This window comes from Prenolepis imparis, unplaced genomic scaffold, assembly GCF_030444845.1.
Source record: "Prenolepis imparis isolate NDT839.2.m4 unplaced genomic scaffold, iyPreImpa1.0 SCAF_14, whole genome shotgun sequence".
In the NCBI taxonomy this organism is placed as follows: Eukaryota; Metazoa; Arthropoda; class Insecta; order Hymenoptera; family Formicidae; genus Prenolepis; species Prenolepis imparis.
In genome coordinates this window covers 2319954-2344968 of record NW_028141172.1, presented here as the reverse complement: position 1 = coordinate 2344968, position 25015 = coordinate 2319954, and the positions used below count along the sequence as shown (strand labels likewise).

At 37.3% G+C, this 25015-nt stretch overlaps 1 protein-coding gene across 1 annotated transcript in view; it reads left to right on the top strand.

The window, feature by feature from the left end:
• Mgl (low-density lipoprotein receptor-related protein megalin) overlaps positions 1-25015 on the top strand; it is a 45645-nt gene that overhangs the window by 6963 nt on the left and 13667 nt on the right. The window contains exons 2-12 of the mRNA XM_083053629.1: positions 11294-11410; positions 16272-16403; positions 18141-18395; positions 18776-19030; positions 19261-19377; positions 19460-20319; positions 20593-21094; positions 21275-22028; positions 22439-23155; positions 23287-24646; positions 24741-24942. Of these exons, the coding sequence (XP_082909755.1) occupies positions 11294-11410; positions 16272-16403; positions 18141-18395; positions 18776-19030; positions 19261-19377; positions 19460-20319; positions 20593-21094; positions 21275-22028; positions 22439-23155; positions 23287-24646; positions 24741-24942 (5271 nt within the window). The remainder of the gene's footprint in view (positions 1-11293; positions 11411-16271; positions 16404-18140; positions 18396-18775; positions 19031-19260; positions 19378-19459; positions 20320-20592; positions 21095-21274; positions 22029-22438; positions 23156-23286; positions 24647-24740; positions 24943-25015) is intronic.

Here is a 25015-nt window from a genome sequence, read left to right as displayed (position 1 = left end):
TCTGATTTTTCGTGTTTGTAATTAAAAACAATCTTGAGTAATTAAGGAAAATTCTGTAGATTTCTCTTTGCGATAACGAAATATTTGATATTAAAGTTGGTTTCTCTCCATAATTACAATGTGACATATGAACTTGTCATTACAACAGATAGTCATTATAAAAATTATCTGATCTTTCTTATGTTAATTAAAAAAAGCTCATTTTGAACTGAAAGAATATTCGTGAAAGATTGAAAGACTGACAATGAATATATTTTATCGTGTATTTAAACCAACGTTACGAATTGTATTACGAAGTATACCAAGTACACACATATATTATCGCAAAATTGTTCGATAAAGAAGAACGCGCGTGTCGGATGATTCGTCGCGAAAAAAAATATTTATCGAGTCATGTCTTCGCGTGCTATCTGCATATAAGGTAACGAACGAGCCTCGTGGTTACACATCGTCAAAGACACGCGCGTTGCTCCTCGGGATACTCTTTGTGTATAATCCCGAGAGTTTATTTTAAAGAAGGATCCAAATCCTTTGTAAAAGAGAATGATCGGCCGCTGGAAATATTTTCGAAAAGTTTAAAGGACCCAGCGAGCCAGCTAAATCCCCATTAAAATTCCATTAAATTTTCTCGTCTCAGAGTTTAATTCTTTTTCTCTCTATCTGCATCATATATATATTTTTTTCTCAGACGATGAAATTTGCATTATTAATATTATATTAAATTTTAATTATTAAATTAATTTTAATATTAAAAATGCAATATTTTTTCTTTCTATCTATATCACAAAGGCTATATATATAGCGGATTATACACAAAGAATATAATAATGATGCGGATCGCGCTTGGTTCACAATGCCGATATAATTTAATATTCATACGAGCATCACGACCTTCATTCTTTCCAACTTTCCGTTTTTCCTCGCGTAGCTGTAGAAGGCTTCGCACACTGTGTGGTCCTCTTGCGCGCGATGTCGTTCGCACTGATACATTTTGAACAGTGCAACCGGCACGAAGGAGAAACGGTACATTTCCCCTCGTCGGCTTTTATAATTCCGTTTTATCGCGAATTACCGTACGTCGTGGGTCACCTGCATATCGGCGAGAGAGATGGCGGCGGAGTATATTTTTCTCCAGCCGATGGCAAATTGATGCCAACCCCGCGTGGGAAACATCAACTTTCACCCATGAGACTAGAAGTGAACTCATAGCGCGAGTGTAACGGCTCTCTTCGTGTTTCAACGAATCGCGATCTGATGCTCGTCGTCGCACAGGATAGAGAGAGAGAGAGAGAGGAAGAGAGGGAAATATATAGAGGCCAGCTTTGATCGTAATTCCAGTGTGTTTTATTAAGGGAATGCCTCGGAATAGAGAGAGATATTATTTACATGTATTTTCAGAACGCATGATGGATTTGCAATATTTTTATATTCAACTCTACAGATGACAGATAAAGAGAAATTGAATCGCGAATTAAATTAAATTTAAAAGAGATAAATAAATTCCACTTTGAGATTTTTCCCTACTTCCGTTATCGTATTAAATAGCATATAATCTAGCAGTTATCATATGAATTACTCTGATCATATTAAATCAATCATATTAGATATAATTTATCATATTAGGTATAATTAAATCAATCATATTTGATCAATCGTGCGTGATTTAATTTGACTTTAGTCGACTTGTAGCTCACAATCAGACATTATAATTGTCTTGCTATATTTTTTTTTATCGATATCTTTAAGAGCGAGTCACACGAGATACAATGAAATCATGTAAATTACAAGTCCATGTATCACACCCACTTATCGAAAAATCCCGTTTAACGATGTATCGTAATGAATGGTTCGTATTTACAAAGAGAGTCGAGTCGTTGAATTATTCATGCGCGTTTGCGTTATCTGTAGTGTTGAAACAATTCGACTTTAAATAAATGTTTTACAGCTACATAATTAGAGTATGTCAGAAAATGTTTGCCGTGTGCGCAGAAAATTAATTTATTCTCTCCGCAAATCGAGAATGTCATTTTCATCTGTTTAATCCGTTTCTCGAAATAATTTTTCTTTCGAAAATTAAAAATATTTTAATTTTCTTTTGAAAATAAAAATAATTAAACTTTATAAAAAATAACATTTTATTTATGCTCTGAGAGAATTTTCTCTTAGAATTTACTCTGAAAATCATGATAATCGTGGGACAATATGGTATAGAAAGAATTTTATGAGAATTTCTCTGATTAATATCTATCACAATAAAATATAAAATATGTTTGATTAATTTTACTATGCAGTTTAGTAAAATTAATCAAACATGTTTTATATTTTATTGTGATAGATATTATTATTTTTATTGTCATAAATATTAATCAGAGAAATTCTCATAAAATTCTTTCCATGCCATATTAATGATATAAATGATAACAAACTATTGTATTTTTATCTCATCAAATGGTACACGCGAATCTAATTTAACCGAAAAATATAGGGCATTTTTTATAATCTCTCTTCAATCTTACCGAGGAAGACACGAGCGTAGGAGGTCAGACGAAGGGATAGATAGCATGAGAAAGAGAGAGAGAGAGAGAGAGAAATTCTTCGATGTAATAACCGAAATTAATTGACGCGATGAATACACTCGCGAATACTACATCCTATACGCAGAGAGAATTTTCTTTTAGAATTTACCCTGAAAATCATGGTAATCGTGGGACAATGTGGTATGGAAAGAATTTTAAAAATATGTTTGATTAATTTTACTTTTGGTAAAATTAATCAAACATATTTTATATTTTATTGTAATAGATATTATTATTTTTATTTTGATAAATGTTAATCAAAGAAATTCTCCTAAAATTCTTTCCATTCCATATTGTCCCACGATTACAACAATTTTCAGGGTAAATTCTAAAAGAAAATTCTCTCTGTGTACACAATATCACACAAGCACAAGTAGTGTCCGTATAGTCTTAGATTCTAACAGGCTGGGGTTCTATACTATTCTATACTCGTGTCAGCGGATTCTTCGAGGTCTCGTGCGTGCGTGCGTGCGTACTCGAGATGCACCCGAGTGCACATATATATATATATCTATACCATACACGCGCACGCCGAATTGCAGGACATTAAACCCCGATTGAATGTAGATTCGTGCTCGAACGAGCGCGGCGAATCGAAGGCGAGGCTCGCTGTGCAGGAAGAAATCGTCCTGACAGCAGTGACACAATGTCGCGTTAACTTATGATACAACCTTTACTATCTAAGTTGTTTGTACACGGGAGAGATATTCCATCGCGATCTTTTATATCGTTCTTTTTCACGTCGACGACGTGGTCTCGATACAATCGATTTAAAAATATATTTTCATTTTTTAATTTGAATCACATTTAAAGTCTGTATAGCAAGATATGAAAAAAACAGGGTGTCTAGCGGTTCTTGAAATCCTTGAAGTCCTTGAAATGTTCTGGAATTTTGTTTGTCCTTAAAAAATCCTGGAAATGTACTTGAATTTTTTGTAGATCCTTGATTTTTTTCATTATTTCTAAATTTATTCAGTTTCTTCAAATTCTCTTTAAGAATGAAACAAAAGTTGTTTGAGCGCTGATCGTTGTTGACCATAGAGATATAAGAATTAAAAGATTCTTGAGCATCGTTACTAAATTTATCTATATTATATCATCATATAATATATGAGTAACGTTGTACAACTGTTGTATTTTCTGAACGCAGCCTTATGTCAACAACATAGAGATATAAGGATCTAAGATTCTTATATTTTCTGAACACACCCATATATATATATATATATATGGGTGTGTTCAGAAAACACAATAGTTGAGCAACGTTACTAAATTATATATATACCTGCATCGCCGGTTTCATTATATACCGGTATCATTATTAAAAATATATGTATAGATTTTATATAGGCTGGGAATACCTAAAAACATTCAGCTAAAAGAGTCAGCTGAAACTATTTATTTTAAAAAAATATTTAAGTCATGTTACTTCGTATACAATGTACTAGAAGAATATATGTTAGCCTAATATAATCTATACATAAATATAATATCTATAAAAAAAAATTCTTGGTTCTTTGTACGTCTTGATCATACTAGAAAATCATGCAAATGTTCTTGAAATGTCCTTGAAATGTCCTTAAATTTCATTTTCAAATTTTACTAGACACCCTGAAAAATCTGTCTTGATGTATTTAATTATTTAAATTAGATGACGATCTCTAGATTTTGAAAAATTTAGTGTCTGTTTGTATCATTGCAAAGTTGAAAATTTTTTTCAATTAAATATCAAATATCAATCAAGTTTCAACGCATACAAAATACAAAATGATCTCTTTCGTTTGTGTGTGAAAGAGTACCATATTTAAAAAATTATATTTATAAACTTAAATTTATTATATTTAAAAAATTTAAATTATATAAATATTTCAAATTATATATTAAAATATAATTATATATTTTGCAATATTTTAAAAAAATAGGAATATTAAAAAAATTAGGTTTTATGGACAGATAAATGTCTAAGAGATTCATAGATATTCTTTTCTCAAGAATGCTAATGCTAAAATGATGTTAAGAGAGAATTGTGCAAATTAGATTACGCGAAATTTCATTCCGATGAAAGGAGGTGTCCGATAATTTACAGTCGTAATCGAATTAGCACGATGTGACACAGAAACGAAGGAAGGTCAATGGCTTTCGAACGTCACACGAAAATCGTGATGCGACGACGAGTTGTCATAATTACGATGTGTCGCTCGTTATACCGGGTGATTCGAAGAAAACCGATTAATAATTTACCGAACATTTATTGATAAGGGGAGGAATTGAATTTCCGTTTCCCGAATATCAAAAGCGAAGAATAAAATCTTTAATAAAACGAAAAGACTCCGATATATAATTACAAAGATTCAGGGAGGAAACGAACTAATAAGAACCAGACGCAGAAATTAGATGCAACAAACCTGTTTTAAATTATTTATATCTAATTTGATTAGATGTAAAATCGATTTGATAAAATTGAAAATAAATCAAATTAAATATAGAAGAATTTAACAAGCTTGTCGCGCCTAATTTATGTATACCTGGCTCTTTATTAGTCCTTACCTGGATTAAATAAATCTTTATCCCCGGATAACAGAAATTTATTACGTTGAAATTAAAGGAAAGAGATGCATAAATACTTTTCTAAGAAATATGAATATAGACAGCGACATATTTGTTGTCGCTTCGATACGTTCCTGCGGCGATTTCTGCCGGAGGAAAGTATCGGAAATAAAAATAGCGTTTCCGTTCACTGACTGTGTAACGAGCCAGACATCGTGTATTAACGCAGACCGTATAGCGTTAATTACCTTAAACGTTTCGCTAATTCCGCGCCACGTCACAATCGGCTTGAAGATTGTGTTTCGCGTATAGATGCGTGTGTTCTTAACCGCTCGGTGCACATTAAGCGCAAACGTTTCTCGTGAAATTTTGCGTACCGTGCCATTTTCTCGCGTGCTCAATTATTTACAATATTCTCAGAAGTGGAAAATATTCGAAAATATTGCCCGACCGAACGATACTTCCTTTTTCCATTCGTCCATAATTCTTTTTCCGAGAAACGTCATCGAGATTCCGCGAGCGGGCGCAAAATATAATTTTATAATTTTTTTATTATTTATTATTTTAATTTTTAATCTTTTAAAATAATTTTATTAATTTTTTTTCATAATCCTCGTCTCACATTTCCGCTCGAAGCTTCGGATAACTCGGGAATAATCGGGTACGCTGTGCACAGTGTACCTTAATCGATGTACGGTTTAATCGTGTATAGAGAGAGGGAGAGAGAGAGAGAGATGAGAGAATTGGCGCGTGTGTGTGAATTACCGAGAGGCCTCGAGAGATTTCCCTTCACCGGAGAATATCAATCGTCGTGGCCTTGTACTGCGTACTACGAGCCGGACGAGTCCGTATGGTGGCTATGCTGAATGACACTGGCTGTTGGTTACATATATGTGTCGCACGCGGCGATCGTTGATCCGCGCGAGTTGATCCAATTAGCGATCCAGGCCGTACCGTGTCCAAGATTTCTTCAAACGTTCCTCTGGACGCGCCGACGACGACCTACGCTACGACTGACTTATAAACCGATCGTTCCCGATCTCGCGCGGATCCGCCATTAAGAAATAACGCTCGAAGAAGACTCGAGAAAAGTACATTTCTCTCTTACGTTGTTCCTTATATTTCTATCCATCGTAATTTTTTTTTTTTATTATTAAAAGGAAGAAAAGAAAATTTTTTGGCTTAAAGTGCACAGAGAGAATTTTCTCTTAGAATTTATCCGGAAAATCATGGTAATCGTGGGACAATATGGTATGGAAAGAATTTTAAAAATATGTTTGATTTACCGTGCTTTTAGCAAATTTTACTTTTACCATATTTTTAGTAAAATTAATCAAACATATTTTATATATTATTGTGATAGATATTATTATTTTTTATTGTGATAAATATTAATCACAGAAATTCTCATAAAATTCTTTCTTTTGTAATTCATCAATGTATGGGTTTTTGCTTGACAATTTTTTTTATTAGATATATTATTAAGAGGAAGAAAAGAAAGTGGAATTTACATATTATTTGGAGTCAATTTTTTGCATTAAATTATATTAAATTGCGTTTGATTAAATCTTTCGTCAATGTATAATTTTTCATCTTTTCATCAATGAGTATCAACACGTGTTTTTGACACATTGCATTGTGACTTTTTTTTATCGCAACAGCTGGGCATCAAACATTCTCTTCCATTAGGAAAAGGATTTTAGGAGGTTTCCGAATACAAAGGTCCTTTATACAATTTTGTTTCGGGCGGAGAAAAATTCCGACTTTCTTGACATTTAAAGTTGCTTTGGATACCCAGGTAGCCGTTCATTGACAGAAGGTTTAAATGACCTATCGTCAAATTTGCCGGCGATATGTTTGCTTATAGAACGTAAGGAGAAAAAAATGTACGCTGAAAGAATTTTCTCTTAGAATTTACCCTGAAAATCATGGTAATCGTGGGACATTATGATATGGAAAGAATTTTAAAATTCTCTCTGTGTAAACATCGTTTTTCTCTTAGAGCCTCGAGTTATCAATCGAGAACACGGAGAATCCAATCGATACTGTCATACGATAAACGTCCCTGCATTAGTTGCTTTGCACATAAATGTATGTATATATGTGCATACATGCCTTCTCTCTCGCACTCGATGCACCGCGGCACTCGAGACTATCTCTCGATTCGGTCTCAATAAATGTATAATTGCCTCGATAATAAATAATGACGCGGGAAACGCGTCTTTCGCGATGCCTACTTAATTTAATCATCGGTTTCGCGTAGCCTACTATCGACGGACTCCGTTATGCCGCGACGATAACGAAATTGTACAGGGGGGCAGGGACGTCTTTGGCTCGGAGACATCCGGCTTGCTCGAGGTCCGGGTATATAAGGTACTTGACGTTTTCACGGCAATCTCTGACTACTCTCCGAGATACGGATTGTGTTATCTTGAGATACGCGACGCTCTATGCTGCTGATGCAGCAGCAGCGGTACTTATGACCGGGCTATTGCACCGTCTGGTACGAAAGAAAGAGCTGCTGAAAGAGCATCCGCCTCTCACGAAGGTGAAGACGCCGCGACACGTCATAGGACGAGAACGCGAAAGCGTCTGCCTCTCTGAGATATATACATATGTTAATTAACAATACATTATATCATTACCCGCTATTACGTAGAATGTAGATATACACCTGATGCGAGACGGGGTGATACTGGGATGATGAATGGACGGATCGCTGATAAATAATTGATTTCTGCGCGATTTGGTGCCTGTCCACCCTCTCGGGTGGAGCACAATACTTTATTAGAGTTATTATTATTATGCGCATAAATTATCGATTGGAATAGTTTTAAGAGCTGGCAGAGAATCATTTACCGCTGATTTAGACCCAGGAATGGCGAGGTGACATAAGAGTTCGGTGCAAGATAAAATGGATTCAGGGCGAACTTTATATGCGAATATTAGATTTATTAGTTCATTGTTGTTGTCAATTGAAAGTGTTTCTCGCGAAAGAAATTTATTTCTTACGCATCTTCGACGTTAGAGAAGAGAGAATCAATTTTAAATGCTTTTCTACAACGCACTGCTGTTTTTTTTTGTTTTTTTTTTTATAATTGCTTCTCTTACGCAAGATAAATAATTTTTTCTTTGAAGTACGAGTCACCGAAGCTGACTGAGATAATGAACTTTGAAATCTCGATTAATTTAAATTGTGAAGAAAGAATACACCTACTTCAGACGTTGATCGAGCAATGTACTTTAAGAAATTGGACGCGCACTTTATTTTATTTCCCCTCCCGGAGATCTAATGATCGATAAATCATCTCCGAGCGAACGCGATGAATATAATTTTCAAAATTGATTCGAGAGGAGCTTTTTTCGCAGAAAATGTATAACAATGCGATCTCTTTGTCTCTTCGGGCGAGCAACGAAAGTTCAAGCGGTTGCCGGGGTGAAAATGTCGCGGGGTAAAAAAAAAAGAAAAGAGAGAAAAATGTCGAGCACGAGTGCATCACGCGTGAAAATATCGCTATCTGTCTTCGACATGTATTTGCATTCCTACTCCGCAATGCACATTCCCTCCCGACTGCTGTCGGTGCTCTGCTCGTACCAGGCTGCACAGCCTGGTACGAACGCTGCACTTCCAAGCCGGGGCCACTTCCTCTCCTCTCTAGTCCATCAGTGTCCCTCTCTCTCTCTCTCTCTCTCTCTCTCGCTCTCATTGTCTCCCTCCCCCTAATCGGCGATCGCTTCTCCTCTCTCGCGGCTCTTTCTCTCTTCATCCATCGCCTTCTCTGTCCTTCTTTCTCTCTCTTTCTGAATGCCTCTTCTCTTGCGATGATGAGGCATCCATATACACAGAACGTGGCTTACTTACACATCTATGCTCTCTCACCTCCTCCGTGATCTCCTCACTTTCCTTCGCGGATCCAACGATTTATGATATACATTTCTGAATGTCGCAGCGGAATAAGAGATCTCAATTGATATATACGTGAAAAATTGGCCATTTATATGTAAAGAAGTATGATGTCTGGAGAAATATATTTCGGAAATTGTTAATCTTCCGAGAAATAATTGTGCATTTTTTTCACTTTCTCCCTTAATTTCGGAGAATTGTCAATGTTTTTCCGAGGGAGCGATTTAAATCGACAATTATATCCGCGTTGTAAGAAATTTATTCCAACTGAAATCTCTCGTTTATATTACATTTGCATGTTTACACTTATATATTAACAGGTATCTCGAGGGTTTGCGTGTCGAAAGATACGCGTGTGGCATTTTCTATTCACGCGTTCCATCCGCGAGCGAGAGCGCGTAACAGTTTCTTTTTTTTTTCTTTTCTTTTTCTCTCTTTTTTTTTTAAACATTAATCCCGACGATTGCACGCGGCGATCGCAGGATCGTTTTCTCGTCCAAGGACGATGCATCAAGGATCCTCCCGCGACGGGAAAGTCTCCGTAAACGGGCCGTGATTGCCATCGCGATGTATAGATCCTTTTAAGAGAGGAGAAATAATCATTTTTCCTCTCGAAAATGCGAAATGTAAACTTGGAAACGCGCGATATATGCATGTATAATATATAATAACGGCGAGTCAAGGAAAGCTCATTAACTCTTCTCCTTAGGAGGATACAGTTGGAAATTATCTTCTTTATTTAGAACGTTGATGAGCGGAAAAAATTCAGACAATGGATCTCCCAGAGTCATAAAAAGAATATTGAAAAATATAATTTTTTAAATTTATTATATATTATCTGAGTTAGTGAAATATTATAAGGATTCGATCATAATAATTGTATTTTAGAGAATTAAGAATTATTATATAATTGCCTTGTTTATTTCTTAGAATATAAAATGTTATTTTTTTTTCAAGATTATTTCATAGAATATAAAACGATTCAATTGATAGTTCGATAGTTCGATAGATATAATATTTGGAAAATCGAAATTTTTTTTAATTCTCAGAACAATCGTCACAAATTTCTATTATTAAGAAATCTTATAATGCATCGCGTAATACAAGCTGATTGTATTCTTAGAAGAATAAAAATTATCATAACTTTAGTTTTAAGTAATCGTGTCATTGAAGAGAGGGGCACGTTTTTTTTTATTATTTTCCTCATCCTCGCTAATAATTCAAACGACGCATTGAGTCGCGCGATGATGGTATTCGAATATCAACAGAGAGAGAGAGAGACACATTTGCATAACGACACTCGTGAAAAATTCCGCATCGTTATGCAAATGATCCTTCTCATTAGTCGATAGACAAAAGTCACCTGCAAACAAAAGCCGAGATACGAGACGCGGCAGCTTCTTATCGTCGCCTTTTTTTTATCTCTTGTCTTACGAGAGATGTTGTGCAGCAAATTTGAGATCGTTTCATAAGCATCATTGTACGATGTTTGCATTTGCAACTGTCTGTTTCTGCCAAATAAAATTCCAGAATAAGATCTTGTGTTACTAAAATCTCCTTTATGTTTTAATAATTAATTTATATTTTTTTATTTATTTTATATATATATTTTATATTTTATAATTATATTTTTTACATTTCTTTATATTTTAACAGTCAAATTATATTATAATTACATTATATTAAATTATATATTATTATATTATAAATTATATTTTCTTCCACATTATGTCTTTGCAAAATTAATTAAAAATATTAATTTTAATTCTACTATTATACAATTTATAAGCGAAATTAAATGTTTAAGATTAAGATTTAAATTGGTTTATAAAATTGTTTATTTTGTAATTTTAGTTTCTCATTGATTTAAAAAGAGATTTATTTATTAGAATTATTGTTATTAGAAAAATTCGTAAAAAAATTCATAGATTTTACACTAGGCGCATTCGGTGACATTTCGGGATCTGAAACCTAAGTTGTGGCCTCTCAAGAGATCCCGGGTTTAATTTCCAATCCCTCCGGCGTCTTATGGACCGCGAACAAACACACAATAATCGAGGTGACGAAATGTGCGAAAGTTCATCGGGTCTGAGGATTCGCTCGGACTCGATCGAGGAATTCTGCCTTCTAATTCTATCCTGCGGTTACATCTAGAAACGATGGCAATTCCCCGTAGCAGGCAGGCATTGAACCTTTCACCTATCACGGCAGCGATATTGCTCCTCCGGCCGATCCCTTCATCGCTCTTCTATACTTTCTGTTGCAGGCGACGGCTGCGGGAACAACATGTTCAGGTGCAACGATGGCAGATGCATACAGTCGATCCTCGTGTGCGATTATCGCGGGGACTGCGACGACAATAGCGATGAGATGCAGTCGTGTCGTAAGTATCGGAATCCTTTCCTTGTCGTTGACCTTAAAAAAAAATAGAAGCGTACAAGAGAATTTTCTCTTAAAATTTACTCTGAAAATCATGATAATCGTGGTTTGAAAAGAATTTTATGAGAATTTTTCTGATTAATATTTATCACAATAAAAATAATAATATCTCTATTACAATAAAATATAAAATATGATTGATTAATTTTACTATGCAGTTTAGTAAAATTAATTAAACATGTTCTATATTGCAGAGGTGCAGAGTTTATTACAAAATCTTGCCACACTGAGAAAAAAATACTGTTGAATCAACAACATTTTTGTAGTTAAATTTTATTTTATTAATTCAATGATATTATTAATCTAATCAAATACTGACGTATTGATTTTGTAGTTAAATTTTATTTTATTAATTCAATGATATTAATCTAATCAAATACTGACATATTTGATTAGATTAATAATATCATTGAATTAATAAAATAAAATTTAACTACAAAAATGTTGTTGATTCAACAGTATTTTTTTCTCAGTGCACTCGATTGATAAATGGGCGTAATTTTTTGGAAACGTTTAGAGCAAGAGGACGCAAAGTTTTTAATTTATATTTCTAATTTTCTAAAAAGTCCTGTCTGAGGTACGAGAAAGAAATGTCGCATGAAACACGCGATTATATATTATTTTTATTTCCATTTTTAATGTATGTCTAATTTTTTTGTATAGACATTTATTTTCGTTGCATATATATAAATTTCTTTTACAATTGTTTATTTTTATTTTTATTTATATATAGTTAGTGAAGATGGCCGAAAGTGTGGAACCAAAACGTTTAATTTTTTAACTAAACTACAAATAATATTAATCAAACATATTTTATATTTTATTGTAATAGATATTATTATTTTTATTTTGATAAATATTAATCAGAGAAATTCTCATAAAATTCTTTTCATACCATATTGTCTCACGATTACCATGATTTTCAGGGTAAATTCTAAGAGAAAATTCTCTCTGTGTAGTTTTTATTACGTCTCGCGGTAGTTTCAGGATTAATAGCTCTGTTACGACTCGAATGTTATTACTTATTACATTGAAAATACCGCACGACGGCATAACACAGATATGAATGTTCTTCTCTTCTCTACGAGAGATAATATACCTTCTCCGTGCGATTGAAATCGATTCGCAAATGATTGGTCTTCTTCGAAGGAAAATGCTTCGAAAAACACAATACTTTATATATAGCCGTGTTTGCAATTTGCATAAATCGAGTCGAGTTGTTCTATAACTTGCTACTCGATCGCACGCAGATGAGAAATAATTATTACGATGCATCCTGCGTTTAGATGCAAGGATAGCGAGACGAGCTCTCGATATTTCTTTGACGATAGAAAAAAAAAAGGACTCGTTACTTACTTTATTATCGTTGTATTATTACGCGTTTAACTTTATATTTTATACGTATTACATCATATTCTCTCCCGTAACATCGATAAATATATATGTAGTGTAGTAAAGATCGGCTAGATTTTTCGAAGAAATTGGAGCATGTCTTTCGAACGTGCAATTTAATCGGAAAGAATGCTCCACTACTTGCGCTGATGAATAATTAATGATGAAGTGCTTCGTTAAGTAATAATAAAGAGGGATGCGCGTGTATAATTCGCGATCGCCCGCTGCCCCCATTACTCGGTTCGCGGTGAAAGAACTTTCAGAATGAAGCCATCGCCTTCATTCAGTACTCCCGGCCGTCAAGTATGTGTATGTAATAACGTTACGGCCCGTGAAGATCCTATATAGGGAAGGGACCCGCGTGAAGAGTTTCTTTTTATTTTTTATTTTATTTTTTTTTAACGTAACTTTTATCGTATCGTCACCTGACATCTTCGCAGAAAATTGGACCTCGGACTTTGGAGAGGCGAAAACAAATCTGCGAATAATGCGACGTTTATTACTTGATGGCTTTTGTCGATGGGTTTAGTCGAGAATTCGCGAAATTCTGTTCCCAAACTGCCTGATTCGTGTTGAATTTTTTTTCAAGTAATTATACATTATATATGTATATGATCGTAGCCTTGGAAGAGCGAGCCGCATTTTTCGAGCGCTCTCTTCCTGTTTGCCCGCCGATCCGTTCCAACGAATGGAATAAACTCGGCTCGGGGAACCTGTATGTCTATATATTTACGGCTTACAGCGATTCTCTCGCGTGCCGGAAGTGCCTCGACGAAAATCCGAGGCTTCCTCTCGGAAGTGGCTTAGCTCTCTTTGTCTAGCGTTTTTTTTTTTTCACGTGGCCGATTACGTGACCATATTTTTGTGATTGCGTTCCTTATCGTCGGATTTACGTTGCCAGGAAGTGCAATGCAATTTGTTGCATTATCCTTCCGCGCAAACAAGAGTGAACCAATGTCATTTGGGGACTTGGAAAGCGGAAGCGAGGAATCTCTCATTTGTTGCGAACAGCACAAGTTTTAAAACACGTCTCTTTGAGAATATATTTTATAAAAATTACGCGAGAGATACAGGATCTTGAAAAAAATCATTCTCTAAAGGAACTTTATAATCTTAAGGGTCTATTTGTTGGGGGTATTAAATTTTAGCTATCTAAGGGAATGCATGGATTTTCTGAAAAACATTTACTTTTGAATTTTTTATTACGAACAGCACAAGTTTTAAAACACGTCTCTTTGAGAATATATTTTATAAAAATTACGCGAGAGATATAGGATCTTCAAAACAATCTTTCTCTAAAGGAACTTTATAATCTTAAGGGAGGATCTATTTGTTGGGGGTATTAAATTCTAACTATATCTAAGGGAATGCATGGACTTTCTGAAAAAAAAAAAAGTTTTTGAATTTTTTATTACGAACAAAAGATAATGGTCGCATTTTTTTGTCCTCTTCGAAGTTCGCTGTTATACCTAGATCATCGCTGCTTCGCAGCGGTTTGTTATGCGGGTGACAACGCAAAACCGGAAGCAAGGCTATGACCCTCTTTCGAGGACGGCGTGCTAAAGTACCGCGTGTCATTCGATGAAACAGACCCACTGGCACGATTGTATCTCGTTTTCCGCGGAATCGGTTCCAATCTCGCGAACTAGACGGACTTTCTTGGTTCAATATCCATCTCTCTTCCACCGATCGCTCTAATCCATCGCAACAATATCTCGTATCTTTTTTAGCCACGCAGAGAGGATTTTCTCTTAGAATTTACCCTGAAAATCATGGTAATCCTGGGACAATATGATATGGAAAGAATTTTATGAGAATTTCTCTGATTAATATTTATCACAATAAAAATAATAATATCTATCACAAAAAATATAAAATATGTTTGATTAATTTGACTAAACTGCATAGTAAAATTAATCAAACATGTTTTATATTTTATTGTGATAAATATTATTATTTTTATTGTGATAAATATTAATCTTAATAAATATAAATATTAAGTCCCATGATATATATTTTCAGGGTAAATTCTAAGAGAAAATTTTCTCAGTGCAGAGTTTACTACAAAATGACACTCGATTGATAAATGGACATTTTCGAAACGTTTAGAGCAAGAAGACGCAAAGTTTTTAATTTATATTTATAATTTTCTAATAAAAAGTCCTGTCTGAGGTACGAGAAAGAAATGTCGTATGAAACACGCGATTATATATTATTTTTATTTCTACTTTTAATGTATGTCTAATTTTTTTGTATAGACATTTATTTTCGTTGCATAAATTGTATACTTTTATTTTTATTTATATATGGTTAGTGAAGATGGCCGAAAAAGTGGAACCAAAACGTAGTTTAATTTTTTAAACTAATAAACAGTTTGAGCTTTTTTTACTCATATTTAGCTCTTATTAACCAAATTCTATATTTATGTTATCATATTCGGAGCTTTTTTCTTTTATTGATTTAAAAATATATTTTCCAGCCTCCTTTTTTTAGAGGAGGGAAGAGGCAGAAAAGGGTTTATTTAAAAAATAAAATCTCGAATTAGAAGATTTATTTAATTTCTCGTACCGAGAAAAAGTTAGTGCCTTGTGCACAACGAATCAGTTTCAATGAAAAATTAATTCTTCCTTGAAACTGATGCATTGAACATCCTCGTCTGGTTTTTACTGAAATTTAAATATAAAAATATACTTCTTACGCGTTATTTGGGAAAGAGAGATGGAATTGGAGCGATCGGGGATCCCGGCGCGATTGTCGGCTCATCCGGTATTAAATGATCGGGGGAGCTTCCCTCCAATCGCTCGGCGAACCGGCTGATTTTATGCCGGTGCAATTATTAGCACCGGTGCGATCTGTTGCACGAACGATTCTTCGTGCATTGCTGCTGCTGCGAATTCTCAGCAGCATCGCTTTGTGACACACACAGTATACCCGCGAATACCTTTTTACCACTGGCCTCTTACGGGGATAAAGGAATACCACTGATAAATATTCAACGAGGAAGAGGTCCCTCTTGCACGTCCGCAAAGTGTATCTCGAATCCCTGATCGTGTCGAAGACAATGGGGATTGTGGGAGATATATTTTTTGGGTGTCTGTGAAAGAAATTAAATAATTCAATTCACGCGGACAGCTATATAGCAATTAGTACAACCGCACATTGTGTGCAAATATTGAATTTACTGATCGAACGAAAAGAGTTTGGGTCTCTCAAGATCAATGTTATTAGACAGTATTGTCCTAACATTTGATATTCTTATTATCGCAAATCTGTCAATCTTATTGATCAAATTGAAGGAGTTTGAATCTCAAGCTCAATGTTATTAGACAGTATCATTCCAATATTTGATATTCTTGTTATCGCGGAGATCTATCAATCTCGCTGATCTGTTAATCTCTTAATTGATCTTTCAGCGCCGCCCGATTGCGAGATCGGACAGATCACGTGTGGCCAGTACAGTTTCAACAAGACCTACTGCATCCCCCCGCATCAGAGATGCGACATGACCGTCGATTGCGTCGACGGCACCGACGAAGACGGCTGCAGTGAGTACAAATTGCAATTATCCATCCCCGGCATTGATCCTCGTTTATTTTTATCGTATCGAAATGTCAGGTCAATTGAGAAAAAAAATCTCGGCAAATTACTCTCTCGTAAAAATACGCGTAATACGATTGTTTACTATATGACAATGAGTAAAAAATTATGCACCTTCTTCGAAAAATGTTTAATCTTAGGCATCTTTCATATATCAAACACCAATTATATTCATACCTTTTATATGTCAAGATTATTTTTGCACGGAAAAAAAATAGCTGTTGTACCTAAAATTTAGCTATGGTGACTAATATTTTTAATATAATTTATTTTTAATATATTTTTAACTATAAATTTAATTTTATTTTTTATAATTCAATTTTAGTAGAGGATTTCTTATTAAACTATAGCTTAAAAATATTAGTTACCATTCCTAAAATTTAGTTATGTAACTAATATTTTTTTTCGTGCGAATTTTTTTTTAAGAGTTTATTTCTCAGCTAAAAATACGGTTTATCTGTCAATCGGAAATTAAGTCCTAAGGATGTGCGAAAATTAGATTCTTCATCGCGATATCGCTTACGTGCAATCAATTAATTTGCGAATAACTTTACGCAAAGGTATATAATATATTCTTCTCTCCCTGCCACTCTCCTCTTTCTCTTTCGATACGGAAGTACAAAGAAATCGAGTTATTAACGAGCGACTATCAATTATTGCTGTGTCGAGGAATATGACACGATAACATTATCGCGGATGACAAGGCCGGTCGCATATAAGAGCATGATTAAGTAGCAGCTGTGCAGCGATTAGGCAGATTCTTCTTCGTGTTAGAATTATCAAATTATCGGCGCCGACACTCGCCGCGATAATTTATGCATATTATTAAATCGGCGACATTACTACGTCTGTCGAGGTTGTAAAAATTAAGACCGAGGTTTATAAACACCCTATTTGCGCTGCTGATAACGTTTCTCTCTCTCTCTCAATATGTTGCAATGTTCTAATGTAAAAAAAATAAAAAGATACAAGAGCGTGCACTTGGTAATTATTTTTCAGTTATTATCTTAATTATTTCTCGATTATTTCTCAGAATAACATTTGAAGTTTTTGAAAGGAAGGAACAGAGAGGCAGTATTTTTCTATGAAGACGTTCCGCGCCGGCTACGATAAGTCGATCGCGATTTTAAGAAATTTTCGCAAGCTCCGTTTCTCTCTCTCTCTCGCTTTTCTCTTATCTTAATATCGTACAAAGCAAACGAGAAAAGTCACGTTCCGAACGTGTCGGGTGCATTTATCGGTGGCGCGAACGTGTCGCAACAGGTGATATGGTCGCGCATTACAGTTCGTAGTTAAATGCGAATTATCACGCGACACTCTGCACGGACCTCGAAGAAGCGTGATCAACTCCCGATTTTGACGTTTCGTTATGTAAAAGTGACGCCGCGCGCTTTGCCTCGCTCGTCACGTTTTCGCGTTTATTGACGCGAGATGCCTTTATCTCTATACACGAAGGAAACTCATTTCAATGCCTTCACAAATTCTTTCCTGCAAAATCATTTTTTTCTTTCGTTGACAAATATCCTGAAAAAAGTATGTTAATTTTTATGAAAAAAAATTAACATGCTTAATTAATTAAAAATTAATTTCTTTATGAAAAAATTGTTTTTAAATAAAGAGAAATTTTTTTTATTACAAAAAAATGCTTTGAAGGAATGGCAGGAATCATCCGGTGTGTGTTGCAGCGTACAGAAAGTGCCAGCCGGACGACTTCAGATGCGTCGGAACGACCCCGGAGCTTTGCATACCCAAAGAGAAGAAGTGCGACGGTTACCTGGACTGCCGGAATGGCAGGGACGAGGAGAGATGCGACAACAACATGAAGCCGGCCTGCCGACTGGACCAATTCAGGTGTAACACCACGCAACGCTGCATCGAGCAGAATGCGAGATGCAATCACCGGGACGACTGCGGTGACAACAGCGACGAGGAACACTGCAGTGAGTTGCCTGTCTTTTTTCCTCTATTTTTTTCTGTCGCGGCACTTTCGTGCGGTTTGCTCCTCTAACTCTCACTACTCTTGCTGTCGAGTTTCACAAAAGAACCTTGTAGCTAATCCTAAGCTACGACATATGAGAAAATCAGCTGATTTTAGGACCCAATTTCAAGATTAATGCGAAGTTCTTTCGAAACATATTTCTTACTCTCCTCTTGATTAGTTTTATTTTATTTTAATAAAGTTGAAATTGATATATTGTATTTTAATAAAATATAATTTAAAAAATACTATAAAACATTTAATATTTTTTATTTTAATAAAGTTGAAATTATGACGATTTTCTTAAATTCATCATCAATCGGAGACTTGGATGATTCGCAGATTTTCCACCCTGCACCAGCGACCAGTTTCGATGCGCCAATGCACTCTGCATCCCCATAGCGTATCAATGCGATGGTTATAAAGATTGCCAGGACGGTTCCGACGAGAAGTCTTGCACGATGACAGTTTGTCCAGGAAACAAGTTTATGTGCCCAAAGGGTGCACCGGATGGAAAGCCGTTATGTATCAATCGATCTCAACTGTGCGACGAAAAGCAGGACTGCGAGGATGGGGCGGATGAGGAAGCAGCATGTTGTAAGTGCACTTATATTATCTTTTATTACCATCGATATTAAATGAACATGAAACGTCAATATAAAAGAATCACATATATATATATATGTTTAAAAGACCTATTGTATTTTTTTAACAATAACAGCTGTCATTATATAGTAGTTATATAAGTCTTGCTCGTAATAATTGTGTGAAGAGCAATTAATGTACATGCAAACAAAAAAAACATACCATATTTTTTTATCCTTTAGCGACGAGTATGTGTGGCTCGCTTGGTTGTCAACACAAATGTCAAGCGTCTCCCACTGGAGGGACTTGCTATTGTCCCGAGGGAAGAATCCTCACCAATGATTCAAGGACGTGCGTCGGTAAGTTAATTTAATTTGTAAGAAATTCGTACAAAAAATTGATTCAGCAAATTAAAATCCACTTATATTTTTCCATCTTCAGATCGAGATGAGTGCTCCGAGTGGGGCTTCTGCGAACAGCTGTGCGAGAACACGGACGGTTCGTACACATGTCACTGCGCGCCCGGCTACATTCTTCACGGACGCAACAAGTGTCGCGCCCAGAACATCTCTGCCCTGGAGCTTCTGCTCGCTCAGGAACGCGCGATCTGGCGATTGAGCGCGACTGGCGAGGATCGGAGGATAATCGCGAACACCACCGGCGCCAGCGGGGTGGACTACCTGCACTCGCGGAACTTGCTCTTCTGGAGCGACATGAAGACGCGAAAGGTGCACTCGGAATCTCTCAACATCGGCAACGACGCACCACCCAAGGTGGACATCAGTATGGCGGGCTCCTGGGGACCCGTGTCCATCGCGGTTGATTGGATCGGCGATAAGCTCTACGTCGCGGATTCCATCGTGCAAAAGGTGGACGTGTTCGAGTTGGACGGACGTTTTCACGGAATCGTTGTGGGCTCCAATCTCACCAGTCCGGCCGATATCGCGCTAGATCCCACGAGGGGTCTCATGTTCATCGCTGATAGCAAGCAGGTTCTTCGCACCAACATGGACGGTACTAATGCATTTCCTGTCGTTTCTGAAGCGGCTTACAAGGTCTCCGGCGTGGCCGTGGATATCATCGCCAAGAGGATTTACTGGTGTGACTCTCTCCTGGATTACATCGAGACGGCGGACTACAGAGGTCGCAACAGAGTTATGATTCTCAGAGGTTCACAAGTGCCATCCCCAATCAGACTTACCCTCTTCGAGAACAGGATATTCTGGACGGACGGCACCAAGCAAGCTGTCATGAGCGTCGATAAGACTCAGGGAGATTATTCTATCCAAAGCGTGTTTAAGGTACAAATATGAAAAATAATTTTATAATTTTACTTCAGTGCGTGTTGTGTGTATAAAAGTATTTAGCATATGCTTTAACAGTAAAATGAAAGTGAAAGTCAATCTAACTTTGCTCTGTTCGACTAATAAATTCTCTCTTGAATTAATGGATAATCAAATATTGATTATGTTAATAGCTGTTATTGTTCTTCCTTTAAAAATTGAGAAAATTGATAAAGATTCAAAGGATTTGCATTTATATTGTAGTGTTTAATATCGTAATCTCTCTTTAAGGTACGCGACGCCAAGGCTGTAAAAGCCTTGCATCCGCTTTTACAACCCAGCGTTTCCAATCCCTGCGGCAATAACAACGGTGGATGTCAGCATATGTGCATCGTCACCGCCTCGAGCGATCAAAACAATCGATTAGGCTATCGTTGTGCCTGCCACATCGGATGGCGGTTGGCGAGCGACATGAGAAACTGCAATTTGGTACAGGAGTTCCTCATGTATTCCCAGCAGAGGTTTATTAAAGGCCGCGTATTGAATCCCGTAATGGAAGGGTTCAGCGACGCCATCCTACCGGTGGTATCCAGACGGGCACGATTCGTTGGACTTGATTATGATGCGCACGATCAATACATATATTACAGCGACGTTCTTCAGGATGTCATCTACAGGGTACATCAGAACGCAACCGGACGAGAAATTGTTTTGGCCAGCCAAAACGAAGGAGTGGAAGGACTCGCGGTCGACTGGGCTGCGAAGAACTTGTATTACATTGATTCGCGTAAAGGTTTGTCGATAATAAAGCCTCATTAAATCTTTAAGCTTAACTTATTAATTTTCAAGTTGAATTAATTTATTTGTGATATCAATTTTCGATAATAATCAATTGTAAAGAGCTGTAAGTCTTAACAATAAAGTAGCAAGTTTATACATTTAGCTGACTGGAATTTTCTTTTATTTCTTACAGGTACGCTAAATGTACTCAGCACTCGGAACGTTACGTATCGGCGAACCCTCCTGAAGAATCTTAAGCGTCCTCGCGCGATTGTGATTCATCCAAATCACGGCTACATCTTTTTCTCCGAATGGGATCGTCCGGCCAACATCAGCCGAGCTCACGCCGACGGTTCCAACCTGGTCGTTTTTAGGAATCTGACTTTGGGTTGGCCGAACGGACTGGCGATCGACTTCAACAAGGATCGACTCTACTGGTGCGACGCTCTCTTAGATCACGTACAGCACTCGAACCTGGATGGCACGGACGTGCGTACGGTGAACTCCAGATTGATACGACATCCGTTTTCCATCACCATCCACGAGGAGTGGATGTACATCACCGATTGGCGTCTCGACGCTATTATTCGGCTGCATAAGGAAACCGGCGACCAGGAAGCTATCTTGGTACGCGAACCCGCCACCAACAGGCTTTACGGCGTGAAAGTCTTTAGTCGCGAGATTCAAAAGATGACAGTTAATCTTCCTTGCGGCATTAATAACGGCGATTGCGAGAAGCTTTGTTTCGCTATTCCGGATAACTCCTCGCACTCCGACGCTATTGTATTCCCCGGCGTGCAACCCGTACGGAGGCTCACTCAAGTATGCGGATGTCCCTACGGAGAGCGTCTTCAGGACGATGGCAGAAGTTGCGCCGCGGATCCCGACGGGGAACCACCCTTGCAGGCTTGTCCTCATACTTGGGATTTCACTTGCGCAAATCAGAGGTAAATAACAATATGTATATGCATATCTCGAATCGAATCGATAATTGAAATTAATTGCTTAATCAATTATTATAATCAGTATTAATAATAATTATTATAATCATAATATATTATATCATATATTATAATTCATTATAGTCAATTAGTATTGTAACAAAAAATTCTTGGAAAATTCAATATATCAATCCGATGTATATAACAATATAACTGCAACTACTTTTAATATTTTAATTTTAATTAAATATTTTATTTAAATAATATTTATAACATTATATTATATTATATATTACATTAATATTATATATTTATAATATTTAATTAAATAATATTAATAAATATTTAAATAATTTTTAATTTAAATATTTTAATTTAATTTTTAATTATAATTTAATTTTCCCATCTGTTTCCAGGTGTGTTCCGAAATCCTGGGTGTGCGACGGCGAGAACGATTGTTTAGACAACAGCGACGAAATGCAAAACTGCACGAAACCAACGTGCAGCGCAAACGAGTTCCAATGTAAATCCGGTCGCTGCGTACCGATGACATTCCACTGCGATACCGAAAACGATTGTGGCGATTATAGCGACGAGGTGGGCTGTCCAAATGTTACTTGCAGCGCTAATCAATTCGCCTGCGCCAACAACCGTTGCATCCCCGCGACTTGGAAGTGCGATTCCGAGAACGACTGCGGCGACAGCTCCGACGAGGGCGAATTCTGCGCGGCGAAGACCTGCTCGTATTTCCAGTTCACTTGTCCGCGTTCCGGCCATTGTATACCGCAGTCCTGGGTATGCGACGGCGACAGTGATTGCTTCGATCAGCAGGACGAGATGGATTGTCCACCAGTTACCTGTCTCAGTTCGCAGTTCACGTGCGCGGATCAAAAGATGTGTGTTTTAGCGTCGTATAAGTGTGACGGTATTAGTGATTGCAACGACGGTTCGGATGAAGTAGGCTGCCCGTCGCTAGCACCGGATCAGTGCAACGTCGATAAGCAATTCCGTTGTGTCAGCTCGGCAATCTGTATACCGAGGAGTTGGTACTGCGACGGTACTGCGGATTGCCCGGACAAGTCCGACGAACCGGAATCATGCGGAAAGGTCGATTGCCAGACTGGATTCTTTAGGTTTGTTGCATTTGTCTACGAAATTCTTGCATTTTTATTCTCTAAACTTGAGCAATAAAAATAAAAAATGTATTTTTATTTTATTTTTGATCAATTTGATCGATCTAACAATAAGTTAATTTGATTCTCAGGTGCCAGAATGAGAGATGCGTGTTCAAGGCGTATATTTGCGATGGTAAGGACGACTGCGGGGACGGTTCTGACGAGAATACCGAATTGCACGCATGCGGTCCTCCTGTGTTCAAATGCGAATCCGAACAGTGGAGCTGTCCGAACGTGACGAATCGCTGCGTAAACGTGAGCAGCGTGTGCGACGGCAAATTCGATTGTCCTAACGGAGCGGACGAAGGACCCGGTTGTGACCTTGCCGAGTGCAGTCATCAGGGTGGATTATGCAGTAACGGTTGCATCCGAACTCCGCTCGGAGCGCAGTGTATTTGTCCGGCTGGCGAGGAGCTCAGCACTGACGGCTACACGTGTCAAGACATGAACGAATGCGACTCGCCGGGACGATGTTCGCAAATATGCGTGAACACCAAGAGTAGCTACTATTGCAACTGCGTGGACGGTTACACGTTACAGAAAGATAAGCACATGTGCAAGGCGTACAATCACACCGCGGCGTTCCTGATTATCTCAAACAGACATACTATCCTGGTGGCCGATCTTCAGGATCAAGCATTAGAACGAGTTCCCATCAACGTGGAGAATGTCGTAGCGACTGCCAGTAATATGCACACCGGCACCATTTTCTGGTCCGACATGAAGTTGAAGCGGATCTCGCGGCTGGATCGCGGTAGCGATCCTCAGGATATCATCAGTACCGGTTTGGATCTAGTGGAAGGTCTCGCCTATGACTGGATAGGTCAGAATCTTTATTGGTTAGACTCAAAGCTGAATACGATCGAAGTAGCTAAGGAGACTGGCGTTGGAAGGATGATTCTTGTTAAGGAGAATATCACTCAACCGCGTGGAATGTGTTTGGATCCTAGTCCAGGTGCAAGATGGCTCTTCTGGACCGACTGGGGTGAGAATCCTAGAATCGAGAGAATCGGAATGGACGGCACTAATCGATCAACCATCATCAGCACGAAGATTTATTGGCCTAACGGTCTGGCCTTAGATATTGCAAATCGAAGAATATATTTCGCGGATAGTAAGCTAGATTTTATTGATACTTGTCTTTACGACGGCAGCAAGAGGATCCAAGTTCTAGCCGGCTCGCATTATTTATTGCATCCTCACTCGCTTACACTCTTCGAGGATACTATGTATTGGACCGACAGACAGCTCAATCGGGTGCTTTCTGCGCATAAGTTTAAGGGTTCTAATCAGACGGTGGTTTCACATCTCATCTCACAACCACTTTCCATCCACGTGCATCATCCAGTATTACAACCGATCACTGCGAATCCTTGTGCTAACGTGTCTTGTGAACATCTGTGCCTTCTATCGCCCAGTAATCCAATGGGCTACAATTGCAAGTGCCAGGTAAGCAGTTATATAAAATAAGAAATGCTTAAAGAAATGCGTGTAATCTATATTGAAGATATATAATAATTTTTTCTCATCCTGTTTATTCCAGGTTGGATTCAAATTAATGCCCGATGGACATTGTGTGGAAGAGGAGACGCCATACTTGATGGTTCTCCGAGGTTCTCAGGTCGTCGACGTTTCCTTGACTCCCGGAGAAACTAAAACTGGATATATTACGCCTGTTGTTGGCGTGGAAGGCGGAAGATTTATCGAATATGATAGAACAGAGCGTATCATTTATTGGTTGCAAGGTATGTCAGAACAAAAAACTAATATGTTTTTTTATTACTTTTTATTACACTTTTGACTTGTTTATTAAATCTT